Here is a 10,859-nt window from a genome sequence, read left to right as displayed (position 1 = left end):
AATTTCAGACTCTGCATGCCTCTTTCAGCTTGTTAAATCATAAAATTCATTACATTACAGTCTGAAAAGGTTTGAACAAGTATGGCTTGTTTGGAGGGGCTGCCAGGAATAAGCCTCTTCACACTAATGAATATGATAACACATTTTTAATTCTGCAAAATTTGTGTTTTAGTCATAATGCAGGATGTCATGTTTGGTGATAACCAAACTTACTATATTAGCACAAATATCTTATACCTTAGACCCTGGTATCTTCAGCCAGTGATTCTATTGTAGAGTCAGATGTGAGGCCATTTGTGTCATAGCTAAAGCATGACATAGACAACTCGAGTCCTGGGATGAGACAATGACCCCCAAACACAACCAAAAAGCTGTAATGGAATGGCTAAAATAGAGAAAACTTAAGGTGCTGTAGTGGCCCAATAGAATTCCAGACCTCAACCTGTATGAAATGCTGTGACAGGATCCCAGTGAAATGTGAATAAACAAAAGCCTGCAAACCTCAATCAACCAAAGCTATTTTGTAAATACTAGTGTGCAGAAACTAAAAAAGTTTTACAATGAACATCTACTTCATTTTCTTGGGACTGAATAGTAGAAATTATTCAGTCATAGGATGTACTTAGTTTTTCACACAACGTTTTACTTTTTCTGTTTATCTGTATTCAGTAATGGCATGATGGAATCTATTGTTTGTTTTGTTTGGGTCTCATTTTTCCTTCTTCCAAATTATATTGTTCTGTTGTCTAAATCCAAAAGATGGATTGCTCTCTCTGAGTCAGGGGACAGTCTCTGCCTAAGGTGGAAGAGTTTAAGTATGCTGAACCACAGCTCCTCCAAATCTAGGGAGTCTTCCTTCAGAGGTTTTTAGACTGGTCCCACTATGAGGAAACCCTGCACAACATCAAAGGGGCAATACAATTCTCCTGGCATGGGAACACTTTGGGATCCCTGATAATGAGCTGGAGAGTATCGCTCGGGAGATGGATGTCAGGGTATCCCTTCTAGATCTGTTACCCCAACATCAGCATCTACTTTTTATTAGCAAAGGACTTAGTTCCTTGAAAAAATGGGATAAACAGTTTTAGGACATTGAAGAAATAATTTACACTTAAATTAAAGATTGGATGTTTCTAAACATTTCTGTGTGAGATTGTGACACTGCGATCAAAAATGAATCTATTTAATTAGTCCTTATGCATATTTTTCATAGGTGACAGCAAATGCAGAGGGCACACATTCTTTATTATTTCTTGACGTAAATGTCTTGACCAAAAAGAAATCCTCTGAGCAAAAAGAAAAACCATTTGACTTTCCGTCTCTGAATACCTAAGAAAAGGCAAAGAGAAAGCATCCTCCCACCCTGCGTCATCTCCTACGTGCAGTTGATCTATAACTTCCTTTGTTTACTTCCTTTTGAACACAGTCACACGGCAGTCAAACAGACTCTTCACACCTCAGTATGCAGCAGACACTGGAGGTACGCAACAGAGAGGCAACAATGACGAAAAGCTTCTGCAACACATTTTAGGTAAGTGCTGCATGTTCTGATTCAGCTGTCCTGCTGGTAATTTTTCGTTTCTGGTATTGTATGCTGAGCCTGAAGAAGACGTTATTAATATCTTACAATTTCCACATCAAAGAGGCAGATATTCCTAATCTACCTTTCTTTCTTTCTTTCTTTCTTTCTTTCTTTCTTTTTTTCTTTCTTTTTTTCTTTCTTTTTTTCTTTCTTTCTTTCTTTCTTTCTTTCTTTTTTTCTTTCTTTCTTTCTTTCTTTCTTTCTTTCTTTTTATTCAATTTGATTTTCTGCTGTGTTTCCACAGAAAACAGGGGTATATCTTAATTTGCAGTAAAATGTAACTGTAAATGAGCTGGATTCCTTTGTACATCTCCCTAATGACTCTGTCTCTCTGTAAACGGAGGGCTGAGCTTTGCTGGAGTTTCCCAACTTTACTCTGAAACTGCTCTCTTGCCTGGAAAACACTCCTCCAAGCCCTCCCCTCCCCTCCGAGCTGCGTGGCTCTGACGAGCTCTATCAAAGCACAAATGTGGTGTACATTCTGCAGCCAGACCAGAAGCTGTCTGATCACTGAGTAGCAAAAAAAATGACCCCCCGATGTTTGATTTTAGGTCGTGCATGACAAGATGAGCACCAAGATGGATTACAAATTTGGCACCGGACTAGAACTGCTGTTGGCTCACATGCACGTAGAGGACATTATCAACGCAGCAGAGACACTCTATCAACTTGAGGAAGAGGAGGAAGAGGCAGGATTGTCTTTTGATGAAGAGGGGCTTTCCCAGGAGGAGATGGATGAGAACGAGGAGATTGGGGACAGATTGGGTTCGGGGAAGGAGCAGAAGGACTATGGTAATAGGGATGGGGGTGTTCGGTATGGGACGGTGCAAGACCTCCTGTCCTTTGTGAACCTCCTGTCCAACATGCAGGCCGCAGCTCTGCGGCACCTGCCTGAGGAGATGGGAGTCCTCCTAAATAAGGTGAGGTTTTTTTTTGTTTTTTGCTGATTTTTTAATTTTCTTTCTGAGCTTATTAACTTTTATCTTCCATTGCAGAAGGATATGGCTGTTAAAAAGCGCCGCTATCAGATCAACATGGATGTTCTTTTGTTTCCTTGGAAGTTAACCTACAAAAATCCCGGCTCTGGACTCGTGCCCAAGGGCTCATTTGGGAAAGTCCACTTGGCTCAGGACATCACAACCAGGAAGAGAATGGCCTGCAAACTGGTGAGTCCAGCTGAATGGTTACTGGAATTCAACCTGTGCCTGGCTTCTTACAACCCTTGCTGTTTGAGTGCCAAATATTTCCCCAGCCAAGAACAGCTTATTTGTGTAGCAGTGTAGCTACCCTCAGGCTGTGCAGACTGGTCATGTGTGCATAACTCAGCTACGATTTCTTTAGAACTGAAAGAGGAAGACAGTGCAGTGCTCTTTCAAAAACATACAAAGTTGGCAAAGATTGATGCAAGAATGGACATTTAACATGACTTCCCACAGCAGCTCTGAACATCTGTTTTTTTTAACAATGTCTTAAAAAATGGCACAATTTTCATAATACAGCATGTGATATTTTCATGTGCCCTCATTTCTGCATGTATCTGTGGGACTGCGGTTATGGAGGGGGTGGTGTGTGTTCTTGTTTACTCTTTATGCATGGAACATTTTGACAAGTCAGGAAGAAGCAGTTTCCTACCTAGGTTAGTTTTTATCAGAATTGCATGTTGACTTTGCACGCTGCTATGAATACTCTAGGAAAAACTTCCTGGTACCAGTTTATAGTGGATGCTGGGTATCTGAGTCATAACAAGGATGTCATAAAACACACCTAAATGCACTTGACTGGCGTAGTGCTGGTGGAGTAAAGGGTTTAGCATGCGACCCATGCACAGAGGCTTCAGGCCTTAATACAGCCATCCCAGGTTTGAGTCCTGACCCTGGAGACATTTGCTGCATGTCTTCCCCCACTTCCTGTCCCAATTTTTCTGACTGTCTATTGTCAAAAAACTAAAATAAAGGCCAATAGTGCTGCAAAAAGAAAACATTAAAATGAATAAAATAAATACACTTTGCAAAAATTATATATATAGCAATATATATAATATAGCAACTATACTTTGAATAATTAAGATGTTATTTGGGGTTGTCCAGTCATTCACTATATAGTGCATTACATGTTTAGCTTTTCTTCTTCTATGCACAATAATAATTATCATTAAAGAAAAGTGTTTTAAAATGGTATTTCAAACTTTAATGGACATGTTGGAAGTTATGTTGTATATTACAAAATAAAAATTGAAATGTAAGGAATGCGAGAATATGTCAATATTTAGAACGCATCATATGTTATATGTTATAGGTGTGTCATTCATATCTGACTGTCAGGTCGGGTTGGTAGGGAATCTTTGAGCTTAAATGAAGTTTGTGTTTAGGGGACATTCCAGGAAATGTATTTAACTTGGAACTCAGAAGCTCGGATTTTGGAGGACAAACTGAATGCATCCGTAAGAGCTGTTATTATTTGCTAAACAAAGCTAAGCTAACTGGACTGGCTTAGCATCCTTCCTAGCTATTTAAAAATTGCTAGGGCACCAACCACTTTCTCTGTTTGGTATAAAGACTGAAGGATTGCCGTACCAGCTAGCTTTATTTACTGAGCACACTCACAGTAAGCAAAGTTGTAGGTAACCCCGAATCTTTGAATAAAACATACAAAAAAACCACTAAACAGTTACTGGTTAGCTTAATTTCTTCTCTAAATATTGCGCTATGCTAAGCCTATCAGTCCTATTGAACTGGTTTCCAAACTTTCTGTTTTTTAAGGAAACAAACATATGAATACTTATAAAAGGCTTTTAAGATGCTGACTCAATTATAATATCACATTTAAGTCATTACATTCTTCATTGTCTCACAATAACCCCGTTTAACCTCAACTTGTTTTCTGAAATGAATAAATTACATTTCCATCCAAACATAAGTGACAAGCTTTTTTAGGCACAGTAATATTGTATTTATAGTTACAAGTATTGCTTTCCCTATTTGCTAACAAGAATGCATTTTACTAAAAACTTGAGCTTACTTTCTTACTTCATGATTTCTTCTAGGTTTATATCATCTTCATGTTATTGCATGTTTTTATCTAAACATTGTTCTGTTTCCTAAACTGAGCAGACAGATCCAGCTTTGCTATTGATTTTTATTTTACATTTGATCTTCCTCCTCACAGATCCCCATTGAGAATTTTAAAGCAGCTGATGTGGAGTTTCAGGCCCGATTCCGCCACGAAAACATCGCAGAGCTGTATGGCGCTGTGCTCTGGGACCAGAGCGTCCACCTCTTCATGGAAGCTGGGGAAGGCGGTTCGGTCTATGAGAAGCTGGACAGCTGTGGACCCATGCGGGAGTTTGAGATCATCTGGGTGGCCAAGCAAGTGCTGCGGGGGCTGGAGTACCTTCACTCGCACCACGTCATCCACCATGACATCAAACGTAAGAGAGAAAGGACACAAAAGGGTTTCTTCTGTTGGTGGACAAGTCTGTTCATTCTATTCAGGGAAGGACCAAGCAACAATAAAGGAAATGATGCAATGGGGCAAACATCCTTCTTTCACTTTAAAGCTGAACTTTAGACATATACAGTTCTTGTAAGTAATTCTTGAGCAGGAAATGTGAATCATTCAAAACAAAAAACAAACAGGCCACATTTTTCATAAAATCTTTAAAGATTGCCAGGTTGCATTGACAAAGATCTGATGTTGACCTGCAATAAAGGTAGCAACACCAGCTGGACACAGTGCACCTGGAATGAAAGCATGTCACACCTCTGTCAGCCTCATGACGTAAAGAATCAGAGTTTGGAAATTCCAGCCTGCTTCTCGTGCAGAACTAAGAAAATTTAAAAGCTATATGATAACAGCCAGTCTGTCCCTCTGACATGTCCCTGTGGAATGTGGCACTTTCTGCTAATGATCAAACCATGTCATTTTCTCTTGAGGAGTGTTTTTTTGTTTGCAGGGATTTTTGAATCAGGCTTTCCCAGATCTATTCACTTATCTTCCTTCTCCACATGCCTTTGACATCTTTCTGATTTTAATCACATTCCAAGCCTCTAGGTAGTTCACTTGCACCACCCTGTGCAGCAAAGCAGCAACGGATATTTATAAAAATCGGTTAACTTTGCAATGTCTCTGAATCATAGTTTTTTTTTTCCCCTCAGCCAGTAACATCGTCCTGATGTCGGACAAGGCTGTGCTGGTGGACTTTGGTCTGACGGTGCAGATGACAGAGGAGATATACACCCCCAGAGACCTCAGAGGAACAGAGGTAAGAAAAAAAAAACAAGACAAAGGCCTGAGGCAGCCTTACAGGATGCAAGCATACGCTTCTTGTGAATTCAGCCTTTCTGTTGCTGCTTCCCCAAATCAAACTCGATTTGTGTTTACTAGAACAGTCAGTCGTCATCCTGTTTCTGACTCAGGCTTGTTTTACCCCAACTTTATACTACTTAGTCCAGAGACTTGTCAGCACTTGTGTGACTTTTCTGAAACTCTTTTAAAGCTCGAGAGCTTCAGATCGCTGCACTCACTGACCTCCAGAATGCTCTTCTTTAATCTGTGGGACATTTTAGGAAGAATCTAAGGGGTTTCTCATATGCTGACTCTCCCACAACACATATTCCCTGCTTTTCAAATGCTTTGGCCTGTTTGTATGTCACATCTGCATACTGAGCCTCCCGTGGCTGGGTTTGTGGAAAGTCCCAGGGCAGACACCCGGCGGCAATAATAAGAAAGACAGAGCCTGAGCATATGCTGAGCTGCTCAGACACACATTAACAGGGGAAGGCAAGCTGGAATTTCCAGCAGAGAAAAACAAAGATGCATTTAGCTGCTTTGTTTGCTCTTCATTTTAAGGCTGACAAACATTGGCACTGCACATACCTTGACACACACATGAACAGAGTGTGGGCCTAAAGGTTAGCTTATCTGTTACCGAAAGCCCCTTCTTGTGGAAGAGGACACTTCCTGTTTGCTGCTTGTCTGACAATCAGAGTTTGATAGATGATCACTAAAAGTGGAACTACTTTCAATTCTCATTCTGTTGTTTGGGTCTGCAGCCAACATGTATTTAGGTGGTTTCACATTCTTTTCAAACAGATGTATATGAGTCCAGAACTGGTTTTGTGTCGAGGACATAACACCAAGACAGACATCTACAGCCTGGGCACCACCATAATCCATATGCAGACTGCTAGTCCTCCCTGGGTCAGGAGGTACCCACGCACCGCCTACCCCTCCTATCTCTACATTGTGAGTACCTATGCGTATTTTATTTATTTTATAAGAATTTATTTTATTTTGGTATGTAATCACCTACAAACACAAAGTAAAGCACTCAAACAGAAATCTAAATAGAAAATTATACTATAGACATCTATAACAGGCACTAGAGGGCAAAAAAAAAACAGCATCACAAACAGACTGATCAGACAGTTACTGGATCATCTGACAGTTGGTCAAAACAGTAAGTAAAGCTCAATAGACCCAGAAGATGCTTTGTTGCTGCATTAAACAAGATTACGGAGTTTAGTAGGGGTTGCATAAGGCCAGGTGGACGTATTCTGGGTTGCGCGGCATGCAAAGATGAAACTATAGCTCTGTTTTGGAGCCACATGTAAGGGCACCCCTACATGTCGTATCATCCTGTATTGTGTTATAAAGAGCAGGTTGTTTCTGAGAATTCTTTGATATTTTGAGAGTTTTGAGAGATTCCTTACGGTTATTTATCATCCATGGGAAAGAAGGTTTTTATTTCTAGAATCAGCATGTTGAGTGCACTGTCTCAGATTAGCTGGATTCGCTTACTATGTACTGTGGTGCAGGCTTATGTTTTCTTCTATGGATTTCTCACCAATAAAATAAAATATGCCATCAGAATTTGCTGTTCTTTGAGATTAATATAACCTGTATTTTGGTTATTTAACAGTGGACTAAATTCCCTTTTTAATGTGCAAAATCTCCCTAACAGAGATACATGCAGGTGCTTTTATTTTATTGGTATTATTATCTATCAGTTTCTGTTTTAGCAATTTAGGATTGTTTTAGATTTGTTGCCTTTGTTAAACAATTAAAAACCCTACCCCTGTCCCTACTGTAACCTTACCATGCTGTAAAGGTGTAGCCTTATGTTTTTCTCAGTGCTTTGGCTTTAACAGACTAAAATTAAACTGTTTTTGTTTTAGCAAAAACCTTGTGTGGTGGATCATGGTTGTGGGACACCAAGATTGAATGCTAAGATATACTGTATGGAAGCTAAGAACCAAGTTTTGCAATTATTGCATATTTCAGTATTGCAGCGACATAAAGCTACAACAGAATTCCTTGAGAGATAGCATTTGCTGGATTTAAAAATGTGATGTCAGTTTCCATGACTTATGTTGGGTCTTCCACAGTCTAGATTGAGAGGAGATAATATGAGTTTGACCTATTGCACATTTAGTGAGTCAACAACACTTCTGCTTTCTGCTTTTGTGCTTTTTCTTTTAGTGTTCCATTACATGGTTCTTTTTCATAAATGGCTACAAGATTTTTTTTTTTATTCAGTTTTTCACTTCCCCATGAAACTCGTCATGGAGAAGCATTGGTTTAGAGTCACTTCTAGTGTGTGAGCTTTACTATCGATCATTGTTCTGCATTTACCTTTACCCAACTTGTCAAACAAGTTGCTTTGTTTCCTGCAGCTGTTGGTCGAGTTCTTTGGAATATTTGCATACTGATTGTCTCCTTGGTTTGTTTCTTTCTCTCATGTTGCAGTTAGTGAGATATCTTCTGTTGTCTGTGTTTGCCAACAGATCCACAAGCAGGCCCCACCTCTGGAGGACATACCAGAGGACTGCAGTGCGGTCATGCGATCCTTTTTGGAGCGGGCCTTGGAGAGGAACCCCGCCCTGCGGAGTTCTGCGTCCGAGCTGCTGAAGCACGAGGCCCTAAATCCACCCAGGGAAGACCAACCACGCTGCTGGAGCCTTGACTCAGCCCTGGAGGAGGCCACCCACATGCTGCTACGGCAGCAGAGCCAGCACCACGACACCACACAGGGTCAGCACTTTGGAACTGAGCTTAAAATGGTCTTTTATAATAAGATACACACTGCATTTTAACATATGCTCACTTTTCTCCTCTGCAGAATCATCTCTTTACTCTGAAGACTCTGGCCACATGAGGAGGAAGGGCTCACTGTACCTAGACCTGGGGGCCTTGTCAGGGTACAACAAGCTGGTGACAGGACCCCCTGCCTCTGAATACGGCTAACAATTACCACCAAAAGCCTGTTATTAACAGACGTTGAACTGTGGTTAAAGCCAGTTGCTCAAATGCTTTTAGCCTTTGGGTTGAAACTCACGAAGAGCTGCAGGCAACATGACTCATAAATGAAATGAAAGAGACATGGTGACATCATATTCAAGACTTGCAGCCATTAATCCTCACATTTAACATTTTTAAATATAAAGGTACCATTAAGAATGGTCACTCTTTTGAGCTATAAAGAAAGTGACTCTTGAACCATGAAGGAACAGAACTACATCTGCTTTAAGTCTTGCATTTATCTATAGATGGAATTATCTTTCCAAAGATCATCATGCTATTCCGGGGGAATTAAATTGACCAATGTGTCAATAACGACTTGAGTAACAACATTTTTTAAACAAGCATTTCCTAAAAAAATGGGCTATTACTCCCTGGTTGGCTTCAGTTTTCAATTAAGGTGGATACATATATGTTTTATTTTACATTTAGAGAAAAAGCGGCGAAAATCTAAAATAAAATGTCAAAAAGATTTAAAAGAAATTCTGAAGAGCCTGGTTAAAAACGAAAGAAAAAGAAATGAGGCATAGCCCAAGGTGTTTCCACAGCAGACAACACTGCAGAACAGTGGTTATTGAAAGGCAGTGTGAAAAGAAAAAGCATTATCAATTATCTCATTGTACTTTTATTTATTTAACTGTGGTAGTAACCATAGTACAGCTTCTCATCATCTTCATGGCATGTCCTTTACAGATTCAAATTGTCAAGGCAACAATAATTCAAACTATGTAAATTAAAATGGGAACCTGCAGTTTGCAAGTTAGAAGTCTCAATTTACAGGTGTTTAATTCCCCACTGATCTCTTTTGGTAGTCATGTCGGTCTTAGATTACTACACAAACCTGAAAAGGCTCTCTCCAAAACAAGACCTCTGTAGAAAAGTCTACTGTGTGAACCAACCTGCAGAGTCATGAGTTATCAGCTCTGCAATGCAAAAAGAATGCAATGGCTTATGCAGCTGGTGTAAAGCTCCTTAGAAAGAGACGTCAGTTTTTCTCTTAGAATGTAAGCTATCTGTTTAGGTATGTGTGATTTACACAGACATATACTGAATCATTTATAGTTCATCATGGACTTCCTTTTGTTGATTCCTGTGGAATATGTATTAACAACCCACATTGTATGCAAATGAAGCTTCTGAAGAATGCATATGTAATTTGTGTTGTGCACATATTGTTAGACAATGCCTGCTGTGCCCACTTCTTTGGTATTACGCATAGAAATTACCCAGTGTTTGCAATGTGTCACTTACTATGTTGTAAATACAATAAAATAAAAAAATCCAATGACGCTGTGTATTTCATCATTGATTTTACCAACAAATTAGTAATTTAATAAGATTATGGAGGATCTGCAGTTTAATAACAAAGAGACATTTTGTGTTACAATTTCCGACTAACACCAGACATTTGTCACTTCAATATAAATAATAAACAATACAAATAGTTTTAGGACTCTGTGGGTTGAACTTTTGTTGCAAATGTATTTATACTTTAACTTTTTCATATTTGTCGTATTACCACCAAATACGTCAATGTATTTCAGTGAGATTTTATGTGACAGACCAACAAAAAGAAGTGCATATCAATGATGTGAAAGGAAAATTATACATGCTTTTCTCAACCTTTTACAGATAAAAATCTGAAACAAAATGGTCTGTATTTGTATCAACCCCTCCTCAGGCAGTACTTTGTAGAACCACTGCAGTCACAGTTTCTGAGATACAGGGGTTGGACAATGAAACTGGAACACCTGGTTTTAGACCACAATAATTTATTAGTATGGTGTTGGGCCTCCTTTTGCAGCCAACACAGCATCAATTCATCTTGGGAATGACATATACAAGTCCTGCACAGTGGTCAGAGGGATTTTAAGCCATTCTTCTTGCAGGATAGTGGCCAGGTCACTACGTGATATTGGTGGAAGAAATCGTTTCCTGACTCGCTCCTCCAAAACACCCCAAAGTGGCTCAATAATAT

General features: G+C 39.6%; 1 protein-coding gene across 1 annotated transcript; it reads left to right on the top strand.

Annotated features, from left to right (window-relative positions):
* Positions 1–1,397: 1,397 nt before the first annotated feature.
* map3k8 (mitogen-activated protein kinase kinase kinase 8) lies at positions 1,398–10,170 on the top strand. The gene is made up of 8 exons (XM_047349059.1): positions 1,398–1,531; positions 2,134–2,502; positions 2,578–2,748; positions 4,748–5,009; positions 5,737–5,843; positions 6,674–6,826; positions 8,368–8,614; positions 8,703–10,170. Exons 2-8 carry the CDS (start codon positions 2,149–2,151, stop codon positions 8,825–8,827), a joined length of 1,419 nt encoding a protein of 472 aa, XP_047205015.1. The 5' UTR covers positions 1,398–1,531; positions 2,134–2,148; the 3' UTR covers positions 8,828–10,170.
* Positions 10,171–10,859: the final 689 nt, after the last annotated feature.

Source organism: Girardinichthys multiradiatus, chromosome 21, assembly GCF_021462225.1.
Source record: "Girardinichthys multiradiatus isolate DD_20200921_A chromosome 21, DD_fGirMul_XY1, whole genome shotgun sequence".
In the NCBI taxonomy this organism is placed as follows: Eukaryota; Metazoa; Chordata; class Actinopteri; order Cyprinodontiformes; family Goodeidae; genus Girardinichthys; species Girardinichthys multiradiatus.
This window is presented reverse-complemented; position numbering and strand designations above follow the sequence as displayed.